Below are 21,964 nucleotides of genomic sequence, written 5' to 3' on the forward strand. Positions count from 1 at the left end.
ATCAAGGTACAGGCTCCACAAAGCAGAGGTTGTGTGTCTCACCCCCTTCACACACACACACACACACACACACACACACACACAAACCCGTCCTCCCCACAAACTGGCGGCCAGGCGTGGCACCCACAGCCACAAATGAGGCCATCAGGGCGATGGAGCGCTGGCCGCCCTGCCGGCCCAGTGCCACCTAAGCAGCAGCTGCCCGCTCCACGATGAGCGGTGAGCGTGGGGCCGGGAGGCAGGACCCAGGCTCCAGGCCCAGCTCTGCCATCCGCTGGCTGTGCCGCTGGGTGGCAGAATCCTGAAGTCGGGGCGCAGGGAGTCACCTCCTGGCTCCCTGGCTGTCTGGCCAGGTGACTCGGGTGGGGCCCGGGGAGGGGTGAAGCCGACAAGTCCCATCTCCTCCCTAATCCTCGGCCTTCTCGTCGGTAAAGTGGGGGTGCCGGTTCCCACTTCGCAGAGCGCTGTGGGGTCAGGAGAGAGTTTGTCAAGCAGCACTTGGTGGTGCTGGGTCTCCCCCTCCACCCCCTTTCACTTCTCTTGTAAAGTGTAAGCAATACAGGCTGAGGCCGAGGCTCTGGGTGGGTGTGGGGATCCAGACCGAATGGAAAGCCCGCCCTGGCTGTGGGCGGGTACAAAGATAGGGCTGCCATTGTTGCTGGAATGTCACTCACCTGCCGGGGCCTCCGAGCTCGCACCTAACAGCCCACTAAGCCATTCCCACGCCTGCCTTCCGGGGTTCAGTTTCACTTCTGGGCCCTGGGCAGGCGTTCCAGGAAGGGCCCCTCGCCTTTTGTGGAGAAATAAACAGCTCTCCATCTCTGTGGATTTCTGCCTGGGAGGTAGTGAGCCTTCCTCCTTGTCTGCAGACAGGCTGCAGTGAGGGACAGGGCAGGGGCAGCCTGGTCTTTCTTGCTCCCCCCTCCCTCCCCCCCCCTTACCACCCACCTACCACCTTCACCATGAGCTTCCAGCCCCCACGAGATTCAATCCCTGCCTTCAAGATTCTCCCATTTAGAGTCCAAAGTGCTGTGTACTTCCGTAGAAGGAACCGGGTTCGAGGCCGTGTGTGGGGGATACAGAGCAGGGATCAGAGGCTGCCTGGGGTCAGGGGAGGGTGGTCAGGCGAGCTTCCTGGGAAGGGTGACCTCTGAGATGAGATGAAGGGGGAGGAGCCTTGCTTTACTGCACCCGGGCAAGTTCCTTCCCTGAGCCTCAGTGTTAGGCTCTGCGAAAGGGGCCGGTAATTCCTGCTTCAGAGGGAGGCTGAGAGGCTTAAATGAGATGATGGGTAAGAGAACTGACGAGCAGACCCTTCGGTGTCCAGAAAGTAGTATCTGCTGTGCCAGGAAGAGGGGGTGCTTGGTGAACTGAACTTCTTTCTGAAGTGTCTTTTCCTTGAGTGTTTGACACCTGTTACTTCGTGTAACCAGCTGTCCTAGTTTCAGGAAAGGCTCAGCTGTAACCCAGCGTGACGTGAAGAAGCCTAGAAGCTATTTCTCTCCTCCACCCCGTGGGGGTGAGGCATGAGGCTCCAGAATTAAAATTCTTGCCATAAAGTCCTACCTGGTTTGGCTCAGTGGATAGAGCGTCGGCCTGCAGACCGAAGGGTCCCGGGTTCGATTCCAGTCAAGGGCACTTACTTTGGTTGCAGGCTCCTCCCCGGCCCAGGCTCTGGTTGGGGCTCGTGCAGTAGGCAACCAATCAGTGTGTTTCTCTCACATCGATATTTCTCTCCGTCTTCACCTCTCTCTTCCGCTCTCTCTAAAATTCAATGGAAAAATATCCTCAGGTGAAGATTAAAAAAAAAATTCTTGCCACAGTGCTGTGCCTGCCCCGGACTTGTGCCCCTTACACAAGTGTCCTTTGTCCTCGGGCATTGCAAAGTTAGATGCAGGAGGATTTAAAGGATCCTTGTCACTTCCGCTCCACTTGTTTCATCACTCACTCTCACTGTTTACTGAGCCCCTGCAGCAGCCAGGTGATGGGAGTCTCTGCCAGACCAGGCCCCGGTCCAGATAAAGCTCACAATTCTGGGGAAGGGGCAGGAGATAAATGTAATAATGATAATAATAATAATAATAATAATAAAGGAGTAGTAGCAGGCTGCAATAAACACTAAAAGGGAAATAATGGGGCTCTGTGATACCAAATTTGAGGGGCTATTTAGGGCACCAGAAGGTCTCAGGTGCCCAGGCTGTGGGCTCCATCCTCAGTAGAAGCATGCAGGAGGCAGCTGATAGGTGTTTATCACATCGATACTTCTCTCCCGCTCCCTTCCTCTCTAAGAAAAATCTATAAAAATTCAATCAATCAATAAGTGTCTGGGTGGGGGGAGGAGAAACTTGGAGAATCTGAACAACCATGAGGGCCACACAGCGAGGGTGTAGGAGAGTGAGGTGGGGAGCAGCACAGGTGAGGATCGGGCGGGCAGGGTCACGGGGGACTGTCCCTGCAGAGCTGTAATCCAGGGCGTGACAGGGTTCGCATTCCCCTCTGAAAGCCCCGCTGTGGCTGCGGAGAGGATTCGGGGCGGGCAGGAGTGGACCAGGCGCTGTCCGGGTGGCTGTGACCCTCTCTGAGCCTGCGGCTTCACTGGATCAAATAGGGACATGAGCAGAAGTGCTTTGGGGGAGCTGGGAAAATGTAGGGAGTCCAGGTCTCACTTGAAGTGGAGGGGGTAGGGTCTTGGGTGCAAGGGAACATGGGTAAAGTCCAGAGTCTTTACTTGAGCACCCGCATCGGGAGAGCCCTCTTTCCCAGCTGAGGTCCTGGGGCCCCTGGGAGGCCTCGGGCTGGGGAGAGAGACCTGAGCTGAGGGTTGGGTGGGGGAAGGGAGGACAGGGGAGGGAGTCACAGCTTGGAGCTTGGGGGCAGGCTCTGGATTCCCCTCCAGCCCCCCAAATGTGCTCTCCGCTTTTTTTTTTCTTTCCCTGTCAGGGGCGTGCTCTGGAATTTCTGAAACCATTCATGAACTCTGGCTTAAAGAGCTAGAGGACGGGGAAGAGGAGATAGATACCTGTCTTTTTCATTCTGCCTCTTCTTTCCCGCTCATCTTGGCAGCTCAGAGGAGGAGACCCCCGCCGAACGGTGGGAGGGACCTCACGCTGTTGGGCCAAACTAGGGGCACCTCCCTAACACCTGGTTCCTGGTGGCTGCCGTCGGGCATTACTGACGGGGCTTAAGGTAAGGTGACCAGACGCCCCGCTTTCGGCGGGACAGTCCCGATTTTAACAATTCGTCCCGCGTCCCAAAAATCGGGACTTTTTTAAAACGCCGCGGGATGCGGGGGAAATTGTTAAAAATCGCGACGTCTGGTCACCTTAGAAGGTTTCCCACCGGGAGAGGCTGCTGCCAGCCCCCTTCCTGCCGCTGCGCCCTGGTCCCCCGGGAAAGGGGGTCTCCCCGGGGCCTCGGGGGTCTCCTGGTGGGCGGGGAGGGGACCTGAGCTGTGCACTGACCTGGCTCCGCCCGCGAAGGTGGCGCAATGCCGGGCCCGCAGCCCAGCCCGCCCGGACCTGCCGGGCGCGCAGCGACGGCGGCGGCAGGGACCCCGCTTCTCGGGGCGCAGCGCTGCGGGCGCTGGGGATGAGGGCTCTGGGCTGAGGGCGGAGTTGCAGAAGCGCTGGGTGCGGGGTGCTGGGAGGCGGGACCCTCCCCGGCGGGCTGGCGGTGGGCTGGTCCGGTGCCCCGGCCGGGGCGGGGCGCGGCGGAGGCGGTGGTGGCGGTGGTGGCAGTGGAGGCGGCAGCGGCGGTGGCAGCCGCGCGCCCGGCCGCTTCCCCATTCGGGGTGAGAGCCATGGAGGCGCTGAGGGAGTCCGTGCTGCACTTGGCCTTGCAGATGTCGACCTACAAGCGGGCCACGCTGGACGAGGAGGACTTGGTGGACTCCCTCTCCGAGGGCGGCGACGGGTACCCGAACGGCCTGCAGGTAGGAGCCCGGCCCCCGGGAGACGCCCCCGCGGGGTGGGGGGGACTGGGCATGCGCACTGGGGTTCCCCTTCTCCCCCCCCCCCTCCATCCTCCCGCTCCCGCGCACCTCCGCCCCATCCTGCCTGCCCCAGAGGGGCCCAGAGCCTTTCTGGGGCAGAAGTGAGCCCCGGGGCCCACCAGCCTCCCCTCACCAGCTCTGCCTTCCCGAATCCTCCAGAATCCTCCCCGCCAGCTGGGGAACTACGGCCCGGGTGGCAGAGGTGAAGCCCGCACTGCCCCTGCCCTCCGAGCTGAGCTGGTCCCGTTCCCTTTCACAGGGGAGGCCGTTCCCGGCCCTGCCGGGCTCCCCTGGACCACACAGCCTGTGTGACTGGCAGCGTCTAAAACTGCCGGCATACCCCCCGCCCCCTCTCGGCCCTGGGCACCCTGGCAGTTGGTCACCCTGTCTGGTAGCTTACTCTGTTCTTCCTCTTTCCACCCAAATACCTGAAGGATGGGGGGCGGGGTACCATCTTCTGCCCCCTTTCCCTGCCACTTCTCAGCAGCGGGTCTTCACCACCTCCCTGTCTGTGGCTCAGCGGTGAGCAGGGCTGCTTTCCGCTCCTTCCCTGCGGGGCCTGTCTTTCCTCCAAGCTGGTTAGATAGGTCCCGGAGACCCGAACTCATGACCCTGCCCTTACCTACATCCTCCTCCTTTCCCGTCGGGGCCACCCCAGGAGCTGTGGGGGTGACTTTTCCCACTTCCCCGCGAGGGAGCTGAGGCTCCGCGAGGGAAGCCTGCTCTGGGGGTCCCAGAGCCAGGAACCTGGGAGCGAGAAATCAAACCCAGTCCGTCCAGCGCCTCCTCTCCGCGGACACTTCTTCAGAGGCTAAATCCCGCCGGAAATGAGATTCCTGTGGCAGGCACTTTTTCCTTCACCAATCAAAACAGAATCTAATCAGCAATCTCTTCAGTCTCATCTTCCACGGCAGGTCCTAAATATATCAGCACAAAAGCATGTGGAATGCACAACAAACTAATGTGCCGTGGTGTTACCGTCACAATGGCAGCCCACGTGGGTACGGCCCTTTCCAGGTCACGGAGTGCGTCCCCCACCCCCACCCCCGGCTGCCTGGCCTGAGTTGAAGGCAGCTCTGTCCCTGAAGCCGGGGGCTCAGGTTTAAGTTCTGACTCCATTCTCAAGGTCTTGGGGGAGCTGCTTACTCTCCCTTTAAACCACAACTTCCTCATCTGTAAAATGGGCGGGCGTAACGCACAGGACGGGCCTGCTACGATGGTTGCTTCTATGACCTATGAGGGAAGCGCCCCTGTGGCCATATTGCACACGGTAAAGCTGAGGCTGGAGAGATCAGGGAGATTCCAGTGGTCGCAGAGATGTCTTGTGGGTTGGAGTGCAGTATTAGTGCCCTACACCAAACGGGATGCGTTGCTCCCTCCGTATGCAGGGGTCTTCAAACTACGGCCCACGGGCCACATGCGGCCCGCAGAGGAGTCTGATCCGGCCCGCCAGGTTTTTTGGGCAGTGAGCGCAGCCGAGGTATTACAGTAGGAATTAGTAGTTCATATAGTCCGGCCCTCCAGCTCTCTGAGGGACCGTGATCTGGCCCCCACTTTAAAAAGTTTGAGGACCCCTGGTATACAGGAAAAGCCGGAAAAGTTGCCCCAGGGATTCGGGGCATTTCTGTGGGTACCCAGTCTGGCTTGCCTTAAGCATCCACAACCGCCCCAATCCGATGCTTTTTCTCCTGAGACTCGAGAATCTACCCACCCGCCTTTGACAAAGCAGAGGTTTCTATGGATTTTATGGTTTTTGTCTTTTGGGATTTTTTTGTTGTTGTAAATCCTCACCCGAGGATATTTTTCCATTGATTTTTAGAGAGAGTAGAAGGGAGAGGGAGAGACAGAAGGAAACATGGAGAGGCACATTATTGGTTGCCTCCTGCATGCACCCCAACCAGGGCCCGGGGAACCTGCAACCAAGGTATATGCCTTTGACCGGAATCGAACCTGGGACCCTTCAGTCCTCAGGGCCGATGCTCTACCCACTGAGCCAAGCTGGCTAGGACTAATTTTATGTATTTAGTCATTGGGTTTTTTCCCCCAGTATATCGACTTTACATGCTCATTTGTGGGAGGTAGAGGGGAATCCAGTATTAAAAAAAAAGATTTAAAAATAAACAGTAATCCCACTGCTCACAGATAACCACTTCTGGTTATTTATATTTGCATGTATGTATTTTTAAACATAGTTGAAGATACAAAGTTGCATCCTGCTTTTCTCATTGAATGCCACTGAATAAGCATTTTTCTCTTTGGAGGTTGTTAAAAACCTCCAAAACATGCTGCCATTACAAAACATAGTACCTCTGCCTGACCAGTGTGGCTCAGTTGGTTGAGCATCATCCTTGCACGGAAAGGTTGCCAGTTCAATTCCCAGTCAGGGCACATGCCTGGGTTTGGGGCTCAATCCCGAGTTGGGGGCTTACAGGAGGCAGCAGATCGATGTTTCACTTTCACATCGTTGTTTCTCTTTCTCCTCCCTTTCTCTGTCTCTAAAAATCAATAAAAAGTGTATTTTTATTAAAAACCATAATACCTCTTGGCACCAATGTATAAAAATACGGTCAATCACTATAGTTGGACAATAGGCCCAAACACTGTAACACTACTGGGTTTTTTGTTTGTTTGTTTTTAAAATATATTTTATTGACTTTTTACAGAGATGAAGGGAAAGAGAGAGAGTTAGAAACATTGATCAGCTGCCTCCTGCACACCCCCTACCGGGGCTGTGCCCACAACCAAGGTACATGCCCTTGACTGGAATCGAACCCGGGACCTTTCAACCCGTAGGCTGACACTCTCTCTATTCATTGAGCCAAACCAGTTTCGGCTGTAACACTACTGTTGACCCTCTTTTAGCCTTTTGGATAATTTCCTATGAGTTGTTTTCTAGAAACACAACTGTACCCTCCCGTTTAGGCTTTTTAAAATGGACCCGGTCCTCCCGAATCTTCCTCTCTTGACAGGCAGCTATAAAAATAAGCTACTTGGTTTTTCAAGACTTTGGAGCCCATTGGTTCTACCGACTCCAGTGACTGATGCGGATACTGGCCAATGAACACTCGCATCTTTCAGCCAAACTTGGCACCTCCATTACTGAATACACCAACGAAATGTTGACTTTAGCCGGAGCCAACTTCTCCCTGTACCTCATCTGAAAGGGGTTTACTTTTCCTTTACCTCACATCTCAGTCACAAATTCATTGTGAGTCCCCAAAATCAGTCACTGTGGCCGGCGTGCAGAATTCACAGTCAGCTGGCTCTGACCCGGAGCCCCGGCCTTGCCCCTCATGGGCCCTCAGACCTGGAAGCAACTCACTTAGACAGCTTTTTTATTTTTATTTTTTATTTTTGTGCAAGGTGGAGTTAACATTATTAATCCGCCTCTCAGCGCTGTTGCAAAGGCTGACGTGAGACAGTGTAAGGACAGCCTTTGTATAGGGCACAGCAATGGATGTGGCTGTTCTCAGCAGCAGCATCGAAACTCACCGGGCGTGATGTCTCCGTGATGCCCTGCATAGAGGAGCTGTTCTCTGGGAGCCTGTGCTCCGCTCCGACGGCGGCCGGCCTCCCCTCCCCCGCGCACTCCCTGTCTGCGGCTTAAAGCGAGAAAGCCAGCGCTACTCCTCAGCCTCAACGGGAGAGCCATGGCCGTTTACCAAAACCTTTAAAACTCATCCAGTGACTTCTAAAAATTCGTTTTTTCACACCAAAAAAGAAAGGCTTTTTAAAATACTTATATTTTACATTTAACTCTTAGTGGTTTTCGCTTTTTTTATTTTTTTCCCCCCCTGCCACCTACTTCAGGGGCAGTCCCACTCCAGACTTTGAAAGATGTTTCAACTCCACCCACCTGTGAGGGACTCACACTCTTGGCCTTAGAGTTGTTCTAGAATCTGTGGTGGTCAGACCTGGGACCTCCTCCAGTGTACTCATTTTACAAAATATTTTTATTTATTTCAGAGAGTAAAGGAGAGGGAGAGAGAGCTAGAAACATCTATGATGAGAGAGAATCATCGATTGGCTTCTTCCTGCACATCCCCACATGGGGATCGAGCCCGCAAACCGGGCCTGTGCCCTGACCGGGAATCGAACCGTGACCTCCTGGTTCTTAGGTTGATGCTCAACCACTGGGCCATGTGGGCCGGGCCAGCGCACTCATTTTAAAGATAGGGGACCAAGGCCCAGAGGCTGCCCAGGGACGCCTGTGGGGTCTTAATAAAGTCCAGGGCAACCTTTTCTCTTGCTCCACTGGCATCCTGGTATTCCTTCTTGGAAGCACAGGCAGCTGGAGAGAGCTTCTCTGGATGCCAGACTTCGATTTCTGTCTAAGATGCAAGGCCTGTCTCCTACAACAGGTGCTCCTGTAAGCTGTTCTCAGTCACTGGAAGGGTCAGGCTTGGGAGCTGGGGACTGGGTGGGGCTCAGAGTAGAGATGGGGAGGACCAGAGGACTTACAGTTTTGCTCCAGGCTGGCCTCAGTGTCCTCGCTAGAAGTCTGCCATACGGAAACTTCTAGAAGACACCTCCCCAGCCTAACACCCTCACGGAGGCAGAGTGCCACCCAGGGCCCAGCTGTCATGGTCTGTCTGTTCTGAAAGGCTGGCTCCGGGGCAGGCAGCCTGGCCGCTCTGCCAGGCCTCAGAGGGTGGCCGAGCTCTTGGGCTGCGGGGGGTGGGCTCCCTGCCAAGCCCTTGGCCAGACCGACGCCTCTTTTCTGCTCCGTGGAGCCCAGGTCGTCGGGGGTTTGGTGGTGGTTCAGCCACCGCCATCCCTCCTGACCCCCTGCTTGGTCTGAAAAGCGGGCTTTGCCCGCCGCCCACTCCTGCTGCTGGCCTGTCTCCGGGGCCCCGGGCAGCGGTGGCCTGTCCGTGCCCGCACAGCTGCCTGCAGAACCCGTTCTGGCCGTAAGCTTCTGTAACCGAATCTTTATCCCTCATCAGGGCTTTGTTCCCTTGGCTGTGGAAACCCTGGGAACCTGGCCCGCACGGCTCGGCTGCTCCTCTTACTCCCGTCTATCTCTCTGGCTCTGCCCGTCTCTCCTTCTGTCTCCCTCTTTGCCTCTCTCTTTCGAGGGCCTCCTTTTCCTCTGTCTCATTCTCTCTCTGTCCCACCCGGCAATAAGTGGGATGGGGAGCCCACCGACTAGCGGAGCATTCACAGCGATTCTCAGCTCCATCATCTGAGCATCCGCTCTGCACCGGGGCCGACGGTCACGTACCCAAGGTGGAGTGGGCCGCCTGCCGCTAACACTCCTCCCCTGCCAGCCGCCACCGCAGACTGGTGATTGACAAGCCCTCCTTTCCCAGAGCAGCCTGAGAAACATGTGCATGCTCCCCTGGCTGTGAACCATCTTGCCGGGTTCTCTGAAGGAGGCGGGGCAGGAACCCGGGGCCTCGGCCGGGAGAAGGACTGGCCAGCAGCTCAGCTTTACCCCCAGGAATGGGACAGCCCTCCTGGAGGGGTCTCCCGACCGGGGCCCCGTGCCTCCAGGTGACTTCTGCCCCAGGGATGCCTCTGAATTCCTTCCACCCTCCGAGATGGGATAGGGCTGGTCCAGAAGCCAAGAGGCCCTCAGCCGGGCAGTACAAGTCCAGCGAAGACCGTGACAGAAGTCAAAAACCCTATTTTCAAATTCCAGGTGCCGTGTCTGCCTGGCACCGTGACTTTCTAATTTAATTCTGACTGAATTCTTATTGGATTTTTACCGTGAACACTGTCTGTATGCTTGTCATTAAGCAGAGAGGCTCAGCTCGACTCTGCTCCTGGGGCAGCACAGCCCTCAGCAGAGGCTGTGGGTTCCGGTGAGAGGTGGCCTCTCTCGCCGCCTCCCTCCTCCACCGCCGCCACGTCTCATGTTCCTTCTGACCTAATGCTCACACCTGCTCTCAGGGAGGATAGCATCATCTAGCAACAAAGTGGGATCAACCCAGTGCCAGGCACTCAGGAAGCACTCAGATAGTAGCCACCTTGTTACTCTTTTTTCCCCTTTCCTCCCCCACTCGGTTCCTTTCGTTTCTCCTCGCCCTGCACCTCCTCAGACTCCCCGCCTGTCCCGCCTTTGCTCTGTCCACCTAAGGGCAGGTTTCCCGCTCCCTCCGCTCGCTGCCTGTGCTCCCCGGCTTTTGAGAGCCTGCATCTGGCACGGCGCTCCCTGCCTCTGCCTCGCACGCCTCCCCCACGAGCTAAGCCGTGAACGGGCTGAGCCTTGATCGTGGGGCACAGAGGGGCCTTGAGCAGGACGCAGAATGTGGCACAAGCCCAGGGGCAGGACAGCAGGGAGACGGAGAATAGATGTCACGTATCCTTCGGGGCCCCTCTGAATACAAGGTGAGCTGTGAGAAAATGGATGCCTGGGCAGAGGCACCTCTACTAAGGCGACCAGATCATCCCGGTTTGGGCGGGACAGTCCCGACTTTTAACAATTTTTCCCGCGTTCTGCTTTTTGGAAATCGGGGCTTTTTTTTAAAACACCGCGGGACTCGGGTAAAAATTGTTAAAATTCGGGACTGTCCCGCCAAAAGCGGGAAGATCTGGTCACCTCCCGGTGCACGGACGTGTCAGCATCATCCCAGGCTCTGTCTCCGCACCAGGCCTCCCAGCCCGGTGTGACCTTCATGGTAGCACCGTGGTCAGAATTTTCTTTTCTCGCCTTTCAGAAAGGTTCTGAAAGGAGGTTAGAGGGCGGCCCCCCTCCCCCACTGGTGCATCTGCTTCGGCTTCTGAGCCTCCTGGATCTCCGTGGAAACTGTGACTGGGCCCCAAGTTCCTTTTCTCGTTTTCAGAAACCAGTTTTCCTTTCACGAGAAGTTCGTGTGTTCCTCTTTCTCTGGTGCGGCCATTCCTCGTCATTTCCTGGCCAGAAAATGCCCAGCGGTGACCAGGAGGCCACTCAGCGCCCTTCCGTTCCCGGGTGACCCGCCTGAGGTCCCCCAGGGCCGGTGTGAGGCCCTGGCGTGGCCTGGCTGTTGGTGGGGCACTTGCAGGTCGGAGCCTGGGGCCCCCCATCTCCCCTGGCGACTCCTTTGCCTCCCCACTCCTGGCAGGCTGCGGGTGTCTCTGCCGCCGAGCCTTGCTCCCTTCACCTGGGCCTTTCCAAAGGGCAGGCCCAATCTTGTCACTCCAGTTTGCATTCTTTAAACCAGCTTACAGGCCCTGGCCGGTTTGGCTCAGTGGATAGAGCGTCGGTCTGCAGACTCCAGGGTCCCAGGTTCGATTCCCACCTTGGTTGTGGGCACATCCCCGGTATGGGGTGTGCAGGAGGCAGCTGATCGATGTTTCTCTCTTATCGATGTTTCAATCTCTCTATCCCTCTCCCTTCCTCTCTCTCTAAAAAAAAATGTATATATATTAAACCATCTCACAAGGTGCCCCTTTGGATCTTGGCCTTGCCACTCTCCAGTTCCCTCCCCCACTCACCTGACCAGCTCCTACTTATTCTTCAAGGCCCCACCCAGGCGTCCCCACCTCCGGGAAGCCTCCCCTGCCCACCCAGTCTGTGTCTATCTGCCTCTCTTCTGGGCTGTGAGCCCCTGAACGGAGGGAGTCTGTCTTCCTCTCCATGGTTCCACCATGGCCCTGAGCTGGTGCTCAGCTGTTGGCACACAGCCATGAGGTCACTGAACCAAGTGACCCCGCCTTCAGGGGGCCCCCTCCTGCACTGTGGCCCTCGCCTTTGCCCAAAGTACCTCCTGGAACGGAGGGGGGCCCCCGAGGGCCCCACCACGCCCTCCACTTCCTCTCATTGTGCCTCCCTTCCTGTGTAGGCTGTGGGGCTGGGCACATTTTTCCTCCCTTTGAGGCTATTTCTCCATGGCGCCTCTCCTGACATCTTCCCAAAATGCAAATCTCTGACCCGCCGGTGGCCCCAGAATCTGCACACGCGGGGTCAGATCCCACGCCGCCCATTGGGCTGTGCAATGAGGGCAGGGTCTTCCCTCTCGGGACTTTCACGTCCTCTTTTGTGAAAGGAGAACTAGTAACAGCCCTGGTGGGGCGGTGGGGAGTCAGTGAGCTCAGGGCGCCCACAATCCTGGGGTGTGGGAGCTGGGGTGGCGCCCGCCTTGTGGCGTATTGTCCCAGCCAGACGGTGCTGGGCCTCGGAGAGAGCCAAGCTGGCCACCCGCTGGATGCCTGCAAGTCCAAACATCCTGTCCTTTTCTGAGCTCCTTACTGGAAAAGCAGGGGAAAGCTGTGTGTGTTTTTTTTTCCTTCTGCCCATATCGGGTGACTCAAAAAAACACACAAGCCCAGCTGGGCTGAGCTACTTGGCTCTCTGAAGTTCAGGAGCAAATCGGAGCTGCCGAGCAGGGTGGCTGGCGGTTCCTGTCCTGGATTAGGACCCAGGCCGTGGGAACCGGACCACCCCTGAGGCAGAGGGCCACCCCGATGTCTCCCCGGGGCCTGGGCCTGCCTCGGAGCCCCTTCCTCCTGGGGAGGGGGGGCCCTGGGCTCATGCCCTCCCCACCCCTCCTGCCTGCCTCCCTGCAGGTGAACTTCCACAGCTCCCGGAGCGGCCAGAGATGCTGGGCCGAGCGGACCCAGGCGGAGAAGCGGCTGGTGGTGCTGGTGGCGCTCCTGGCGGCGGGACTGGTGGCCTGTGTGGCCGTGCTGAGCATCCAGTACCGGACAAGTAGGTGCCTCTGGGTTTCACTGTGGGCTTGACGCATCCCTACCCTCAGCTCTGTCCACCTGTGCAAGGGGCCCCCCTGGGACTGGCCCCCGAGGCCCCAGAGGGAGCCACAGCTGGCAGACTCTGGTCGCTGAGACCTGGAGGGTGGGTGGTATGAGGTGGCATAAAGGTTTCCGTGTCCAGAGGTCATGAGTCTAAATCCCAGCCCAGCAACTTAGAGCTGTAGGATAGCCTCGGACAGGGCACTCCATCTCCCAGAGTTTGTGTCTTCTCCACTTGAATAGGGACAATGGTGCCCAGTCTGGGGGTGGCTTGGAGGGTTAGAGGTCACGTGTACATGGACTTGGTGCCTGCCAGGACCCCTTAACCTCAGCGGTGGGTGCTGCTGTCGTTAGGGTATGTGGGCTGGTGAGACACCCGGGCTGGCATTGCCTGCCATCCTTAGTCCCAAGAAAACAGCCATCATGACTTCCATTTACTTAATCCTGTTCATGCGAATGCCGCACCTCATCTTTAGAGTCGTCTCATTTCCTCCCCCTGACAGCAGCCCCGGGAGGTGTGGTTACTGGTGGCCCCAGTTTCCGTATGAGGAAGCTGAGGCAGCGACTTGCCCGAGGTTATACAGGGGGGACAGGGAAGTGGAATTCAACCACAGGCCCTTGGGCCCCAGAGCCCAGGCTCTGCCTCCCTTTGTAATCTGGGCGCACCAGTGTGGGGACTCCCCGAAAAGCTGTCCTCCCGTGACCCAGCTGGCCTCTGTAGTCGCATCCCACTGTCCTATCTTGTGTAGCGATGTGATTGTGCGGGGCCCCAGGCTGGTTCTCTGTGGCTGAGAGCACCCAGCCCAGTGCCTCACACAGACTCGATGTTCAGTCGGCGTTTATGGAGCTGGAGAGGGTGGGGAGTCCAGCTGGTCTCAAGGCCTCTCACTCCCTGGGCCCCAGCGCCTCGCCTTCCGGGGGCAGATTCTCCACTTTGTTGAACAGCCTCGGTTGACCTGAGGGCCCAACCCCACAGACTTGGTCACCTGGTCGCTCATCCCATCAGAGAGATTGTGAACCTTTTCAGGATCTGGGGGTGGCCACCCAGGCTTCGCTGGGCCTTGTCCACTGCGAGGGTGCTGGCCCTCCTGGTGGCCCTGCTGGACTGGGGTGAGAAAAAGGTTTGGGGGCCTGGAGAGAGGGCAGGACTTATCTGAGTCTCACCTAATCCCTCCTGTATCAAGTTATGTTCACTCATTCATTCATTCATTCATTCATTCGCCAGGAGCTTCATGCACATTTGATTAAAGATGTCCATGCTCTTAAGCATATATACTTAGTTAGCATAATGCCTGCACTGCCATAGGTGTGAAGGTCGTTTGCAAATTGAATAAATAAAGGACACAATGGACAAGAAGGAGGAAAAGCTGGGAACAGCCTTTCGCTACCAGTCACTCTTGTCCTGTAGCCGCCATCTTGCTTGAGGCACTAATCTTGCCTAAATATCAGCTTCGGTTCAGAACACTCTGCCAGGTAATGTGGACTCTGCCCACCCTCCTCTGCCCAGCTCCTGGCTCTGTACCTGGGGAGCAGGCGAGGCTCCCGCAGCCAGTGTCACCCTGAGACTGGCCCAGGAGTTCCCAAGATGTTTCCCCACCAGAAACCAGAGGGGACTCCCAGAGGGTGGCTCCTTGTGATCGGGCTGCAGAGGGGCCCCCAGGAAAGAATCCTGTTTCTGCCTCCATCCCAGCCTTCTCAGGGACGTAGCAGGGTTTTCCCAGCCTGGACCTGGGTGAAAGGAACTCTGGGTGGAGCTGGGTCAGGATCAGGTGACCCATAAGCCAATCCATGTGTTTTCGTTAGCTGCCCAGGCCTGGGAAAGCAGTGGCCACCCCGGATATTGACTGTAACCTCATTACCCAGCAGCAGGTGCTGACACCGGCCACATCTGAGCAAACATAAGGCCAGACAAAGCAAATTCTCTGTACGTTCTGAAAGACCCACCTATAAGTTATGTCTGGGCTCTTAAATACATATTTATCCACCTTCCTGCTGCACCCTCCCTTCTAGAAACGTGCAGGTGCTTTACAAACAGCAGTAGCAGCACAGACTCAGTGTGGAGGCAGGTACTGTCCAGACAAGTGCCTGGGACCTGCTCTGTTGAGTGATGATGCCCATCCTAAAGGGAAGAAATACTTTCTACTCCTACAGGTGGTGACCAAGTGCTGGACAAAGCTCGCTCATTCATTCATTCATTCGTTCATCAAATATGTATTGGACAGTGTTAGGTGCTAAGTACAATGCTGAGCAAAGGAAATATAAAAGCACATCAGATGCTGCCCTCCCCTCCAGCTCACATTCCAGTGGGGGAGGTAGACAGGGAGACGGCCATGACACCCCTTAGTCTGTGATCAGATCTCAACAGCCAGGCAGCCAGAGAGGGATGAGGGTCTGGGAAGGTTTCCCCAAGGAGATGGAGCCTTGAGTATTGACCTTGACATCAGATGAGGAAGCAATTAATTAATCAAATATGCATAAAGCAATTAATTAATCAAATATGCATTAATTAATCAAATATGCATAATGGAATGGTTGGTTGGCAAAGGACCTACAAACCATCAAATAGTTAAATTATCAAAGCTGATTGCTTAAGCACCACCTAGGGACCTTGCCCTGTGCCTAGCAGAATAGGTGCTTAAAGTGCTATTAACTCGGGCCATTCCTGGGAACTGGTTTCTTACCTTGTTTTAAACCAAGTCCCCTTTTGATAACTACAAATCTATCTCTCTCTCTCTCTCTCTCTCTCTCACACACACACACACACACACACACACACACACACACTGGTGGATCTTGCTCTCTGAGGATCACCCTCTCACGCTGACTTCTGGGCATTCCCAGCAGCCAAGAGTTGGTCAGGCTTTACTTCCTGTAGTTGGTTGTACAAAAACAATAAGTATTATTTTCCTCTTATATCATAATAGTGAATAGGCTTTTTCAAACCACACGGAAATTACCCCCCCTCCCGCGCGCCCCCCCCCCCCCCCCCCCCCCGCCAACTCCCGTAAAGATTCCAGTGCCTTCCCTGGTGGGCAGTGGGGCAACTTTGCTTAAGATGATCTAGACAGGTTCCTACCGTTTTCTCCTCTGTTTTCATGCCTAATGGCTCAATAATTTTTAATTGTTGTATAGGCATCTCAAAAAAACAAGCAATTACCTCAAAATAAAGTCACCCTGATTTTTGGGCTGTTGCACAGCTCCTCCGAGCCCTTGCTCGACCCGGAGGCCTTTGCATTTTTAGAAGATGTTAGACACCTACAGGCCACTCAACCCGGTGGGCAGTCTGTTTCCGGGTGAGGTGACTCTGCCCCGGCCAACCGGTGCCTTCTTTTCTCCTCTCTAAAGATCGGCCTGGGAGCCTGGCACCCTAAGACCCGAGCGAGCTGAGTCCCGTGCCCGGCCCTGAGGTCATTGCATCATCTCTGTGAAACTGGTCCTGCTGTTCCCCTCGTTTCTAGATGGAGAAACTGAGGCTACAAGAGAGGAGGTCACGTGTGCGAGGCCCACAGCCAGAAGCAGAAGCTGGGAATTGAACCCGGTCTGAGCTCACAGTGCTGCCCTGCCTCACTCCTCCCTGTGGAGGGGGGAGATGAACTCACCAGAGGTCGTAGTAGCCCCGCTGCCCCCCATCCACCCCATGTTCCCGGCAAAGAGGCAGCGAGGGAAAGTGGGAACCCCCGGCCAGAACCCCCTGCCATGGAGTTGCTGCAGCAGGACGGGCTGGGTTCAGTCTTGCTCTGCCTGCAGCTGCGTGACCTTGTCCCCCCCTCTCGCTCAGAGCCTCAGTTTCCTCATCTTTAACCGGGCCGTGACGCCTGTATCTGAGGCTTGTCCTGAGGCCTGCATGCGATCACGAATGTGCGTGAAGTACCCGGCGCAGAGCTGCGATAGGAAACAGTCCCTCTTGTTGCCGGCACAGCTGTGTCAACAGACAATTCCGCGGGGCCTGTTCTTAGTCACCAGCCTGGACCTCGGCCTCTGTCTCCTGTAGTCAGCTTCCCCTCGCTACCTCGGGCTGGGTCACCGCTGAGGCCGCCCACAGTTCGGTTCCTTTGCTTAGAGCCCGCGGATGGAACTTGAGGCGGGGGTTCGGCCCGCTCCTCTTGCCCTTGGCCTTCGGACAGCCCTCTGCCCACGTTTGTGAGAACCAGCTCAGAGGAAGCTGACTTCTCTGCTCATGGTGTTTTGGGGGCACTTGTAGGATTTGCAGCCCTGCCCGCTGCCCACCTGTATGTACCAACTGCTGTCCCTCCTTAGGCCACCCCTCACCAGGAAAGGTCCCTTCTAGGCCCAGAGCAGACAGGGAGAGGGTGGGCTTCAGATCCCGTTGGCCACTAAGCAGGGTGCTTAGCTTCTCTGTGCCTCCGTTTCCTCTGCGAAAATGGCCTTACGCAAAATGATCTCAGGGTTGTTTCGGTTTTGGTTCTTTTGAGGATTCAGTGAGGTCACCCTCTTGCCTCGTGTTCAGTGGGAATGATTTTTTATAGTTCCTTCTATTCTTGAAAGTCTTCCTTCTTCCTGAGTCCCGGCACCATAGAGTCTGTACTTCCCGTGTGGCACATACTAAGTACACTCAGCCCGTGTTTGTAGAATGAATGATAGATGTTTCTCCCACTGTGGTCTTTTGACTTTTCCTTTATGATGTGTATCCCCAACTAACTTACTAGCTCTTGAAGGAAAGGACTACACCTTTCATATCCCTCACCACACACACACACATACACACACACACACACACACACACACACACACACTGCGCTCAGCAAGAACCTGAAAGGTACTCAGTCATTATCTTGTTGAACAAATGAATGAGTTTGCTGAACACCAGGGAACAATAAAAAGTCAGTGAATATTTGCAGAGGGAAAGACTTGTAAAATCTTTTAAGCTATAGAAAGGATTTTAGGCAGCTGAAGCGAAGTCTTATTTTATAAGCCAAGAAATAGAGAATCTACTGAGATCATTTCTCGGGAGGAGTCTATGGACCATCCAACTCGTCATCTGTTTGGTCAGGACCAGAGTGGGGCGTGGCGCACCAGGGCTGGCACCAGAGACTCCTGCAGCCTCCTCCTGCCTGCCCTTCACTGGCCCCCTGTGCTTGTCCCCTGCCAGGAGCGCCGCCGGTGTGCCTCAGCCAGGCCTGCGTCTCAGTGACCAGCTCCATCTTGAGTTCCATGGACCCCAGGGTGGACCCCTGCCAGGACTTCTTCACCTATGCCTGCGGCGGCTGGATCAAAACCAACCCCGTTCCTGACGGCCACTCGCGCTGGGGGACATTCAGCAACCTCTGGGAGCACAACCAAGCCATCATCAAGCACCTCCTCGGTAAGCATCCTGCAGGGGGGCCGTCAGCAGGACCTACCTAACCAGGCCAGTCAACGGAGGAGCTTGGTTGGAGGGGAAGAGAGAGGCTTTGGAGTACGTGAAAGTGGTTAGGATGCCTGTCCTATCACTTGTGTGCCGAAGTCACTTATCTCTGAGCCTCAGTTTCTTCATCTGTACGGCAGGACTAATCATACCCCAACTGCAGAGTCTGTAAAGTGTTAGCACGGCATGTGTGCACATAGTAGGTGCACAAAAACTAGCAGCGTGTTCTTTGCTTTTGTGACTTCAAGCTGCAACTCAGCTGTTGACTAGTTTTGACTGATTTTTTTTTGCAAGTTGTGAGTGAAAGGAATCAAGGCTGATTTTAAGGTTGTGAGCAGATAAAAGTCCTAACAGTTTATCTGAGAGTTACTCATTGAGGCAGCAGCCTTCCTTGGCCTCCTGATCATTGATAAGCCTCTAGCCAAAGTTCTCTTTGCTCCCGTGTGAGGCCTTCAGCGCCTCTAGTCGACCTTGGTGTTGATGGTTTTATGCTTAGATTGGAATCCCATGTCTGTCTTGTTTGCAGCTGTATCCCTAGATAATGTGTGTTGAGTTAACTGCCCGTTGGGGCCGTCCTCAGCGTTAAATCATGATACGCAAGTGCTGTGACATACAGAGGTCCTGGCTTGAACCCCTTAGCAACCGAAATCTTGGCCATCATCTCTCTCTCTCTTGCTGACCCCATCCTGGGGCCCCCAAATGGTGGGAGAGATTAGATCATGAAAAGCCAGCCAGTTAATCCATCAGTAAGAGAACTTAGATTTGACAGATACATATTAAGTTTAAAAATAACCAACCCTCAAGATACTCAAAAGTAGGTAAAATACAATACAATTTTTGAAAGTAGGTAAAATAGAAGAAGCTGTCTAAAAGGGGACAAATCTCAAAAGGGCCAGAAACCTCCTGGTGGGAAAGTTTTCTAAAAGATAAAAGATTCTAATTTGACGGTTATGAATTTCAGGCAACTGTGTCTTTTAACTTAAAATTATTTTTAAATATCTTAATTGATTTGAGAGAGAGAAACATGAATTTGTTGTCCCAATTATTTATGCATTCATTGGTTGTTTCTTCGATGTGCCCTAACCGGGGATCAAACCTGCAACCTTGGGGTATTGAGACAATGTTCTAACCAACTGAGCTACCTGGCCAGGGCAGCAACTGTGCCTTTTAGATGAAAGGAGACCTTTCCTTTCTTTCCCACCCCAGGGGGCGCTGCCGCCGCCGCTGGGTGAAACCCACCCACCACTCCTTCCTGGCCTCCGGCAGCTCCTGGGCAGGGCCCCTAAGTAGCCCCCTTCCTAACACAGCCTCCTTCTTGTGTTCCTGAGGATCAGAACACGGTTCGCTGCTCTGTATGTCGGGACAGCACCGGTCTCTTTAACCCCACCTGCTTTATGCTACCCAAGTGCCTTTCACTTCAGAAGCTGGAGCTTAAAAGGCCAGTTTGTCTGTGGTCGCCAGACTACAACTCAGGGACGCCCTTTCCCAGCACCTAAAGACACAGCCAGGAGCTGGGCAAGCACCGTCAACCAAAAAGGGGGATCGTCCAGGCGAGAGGACAAGATGGGTTCGAATTCTGCCTCGTCCTCTGGCTGTGTGATCTCGGGTCAATTCCACAACCTCTCTGGGCTCCGTCTCCCGTCAGTACGATGGGAACTATGCCTCCTTTCGGTTATAAAAATTAAAGGGGAAAATGTATACATACACAGTGCTTTGTTTGAATCGGCCTGGCACGTTGTGGAGGCTCCATTTAGGATGGTGTCACTGTTTTTCACACTTGCCCTTTGCACAGCGCTTCAGCGTGTACGGGGGTGTTTCTGTAGATATCACCCATTGGGTCCTGCAGGCGAGAAGCGAGGAGGCGCTTGGTAATAAAGAAACAGATCCTCAAGATAGAGGGGAAGGTGGCAGAGCTGGGACTTGCCTGACTTCCGGGCCTGTGTCTTTACCCCTGTCCACACCACCTCCTTCGGGGACAAGGGGCAGTTGTGGCTTCCTTCTCGCCTTGGAGGAAGCCTGCAGGCAGACAGCTCAGAGCACTGGGGGCATGAAGGAAAGAGAGAAAGAGACCGACGTTGACTCAGTGTCTGCTACGTGCTATGCGCGGTACCGGTCTCTTTAACCCCCTTCCCCGCCCCACCTTGTCCACACAGCGGCCCTGGGATGTAGGCTCTGAGCTTCCCATTTTATAGATGAGGAAACCGAGGCTTAGAAGTCTTAGGTAACTTTACCAAGGACACACCGCCAGTCAGGATGGGGAGCCGTTAGCCCCGAGAGGGGACAGGGCAGAAAGGCATAGGGGCGGGCCCTTTAACTTCCCAAATGGGCCCAGAACGGGCCCTTGTGTATGGTGCCCGCGATCCTGACCCTGCTGTTCTGGGGCTGGTTCTTACCAGGAGGACCTTGGGTCTGTGTCAGGACTGAGGCCACCCCCATGTGGCAGGGCCCATGAGGGGTGGCCTGCAGTCCTGGGCTCTGGCCTTCCATCCACCCAGCCCCTGAAGGTCAGGTATGGGTGGGGAGCTGCGCTGAGCTGGGCATGGAACAGCCAGAGCTGTGTGTTCAAGCCCCTGCCCTGGTCCAGGCGCTGGTGATGTCAGGAGGCCGCACTGCAGGGTTTTGGGGTCAGGCAGCCCTGGCATGCGAGCCTCTCACCCGCGTGGCCTCCAACTGATGAACCAGCTTCTCTCCAGCTCCGTTTCCTTGTCTGTAAAACGGGGGTGATGATGCCCCCTCACCCACCAGGTTCCTGAGAGGTTTGACTGGCACGGGAGGGTCAGCGTGCTTAGCACAGAGCCTGGCGCCGAGGAAGTGCCCTCACCTGCTGGTGTGGCAGGTGGCTTCCTGCCCAGGCTTCTGCCTAGCCAGCGGGTGACTGCCGAGCGGCTGCTCCGCCCTCGGGGCCCCAGCTCTCCACCTAGAAGGGGGACTGGCTCAGAGCACTGGGAGAGGCGTCCTAGGGGTTCCCTGGGGTTTGAGAGTAGTTATTGCTCCTGTGATTGCTTACGGAAGCACTGGATGCACCAGGTACCAGGGCATGCCCACCATCGTGCTGAGCCGTTTACTTGTATTTTATTAAAGCCACGGCGTAGGCTGTATCTGCCCATTTTATGGGTGAGGCTCACACACACAGAGGAAATGTATTTCCTAGGAAAAGAGGGAGCTGGGGTTCAGCCCTGGGGCTGAGAGGCCTCAAACCCACATGCTTTCTCCACTGACTCTGCTGAGTCACCTTTACCGCGGAGGCTGCGGAGCGGCCACAGTGGTTCAGGCTCCTGTGTGGTTGAGCTCCAGGCGGCGGGGAGACCTGGCCCAGGCCTGGCGAACACAGCAGCTGGGGCCACCCCCATGTCACACTGACCAGGAGCTTCCCGGGAGGTGTATCCTGGGGTCCTCGCCCCCCAGGCCCATTCCTGGGAACTAGCTGGAAACGGCCCTTCACCTTCGGGCCTTGGTACCTGGCAATGCCTGAACAGCCAGGAGACAGGTGAGTGGGTGACAAAAATTCAGGAGCGTGGGCCAGTGCATTCTTGGGCTCCAGGCCAAGCTGGTTTCAGCTTCCCCAAGACAAAGGGGTCAGCCAGCGGGCTTCAGGAGGGAGCTGAGGCCAGTGGGGAGTGGACCAGGCCAGGGGGGTGTTTGTGGGGGGGGGGGGTACCAGGCTGTCCCAGCTGGCCTGGGGTGAGCTTCCCCAGATGGAAGGAGGAGAGGGCACAGGCAGAGTGCCGGGGAGGACTGTCAGCTGGCCACGCAGAGCAGCTGTAAGGATCAGCTTGCACGTGACCTTGGGCAGACCTCCCCTGACTGACGGTGAGTTCACCCCAGCCCCTCAGAGGAAACCCAGGCAGACGGGTAGCAGGTGGGTTGAACTAGGCCTAGTGCCACCACGGCATGTCCTTGCAGTCTGCTGGCTGGAGGGCAGTGACCTCAGC

General features: G+C 55.9%; 1 protein-coding gene across 2 annotated transcripts in view; it reads left to right on the forward strand.

The window, feature by feature from the left end:
* ECE1 (endothelin converting enzyme 1) overlaps positions 1-21,964 on the forward strand; it is a gene marked incomplete at its 5' end in the record, with an annotated part of 97,818 nt that overhangs the window by 41,317 nt on the left and 34,537 nt on the right. The window contains 3 exons of one of the 2 annotated variants that reach the window (XM_084874924.1): positions 3,842-3,931; positions 12,485-12,626; positions 17,778-17,990. In XM_084874924.1, coding sequence (XP_084731050.1) covers positions 3,842-3,931; positions 12,485-12,626; positions 17,778-17,990 — 445 coding nt within the window. Of the gene's footprint in view, positions 1-3,799; positions 3,932-12,484; positions 12,627-17,777; positions 17,991-21,964 lie in introns of those variants that run through there. The other variant, XM_084874923.1, reaches the window with a different exon arrangement.

This window comes from Pipistrellus hanaki (assembly GCF_964339955.1).
Source record: "Pipistrellus hanaki genome assembly, chromosome: 2".
Classification (NCBI taxonomy): Eukaryota; Metazoa; Chordata; class Mammalia; order Chiroptera; family Vespertilionidae; genus Pipistrellus; species Pipistrellus hanaki.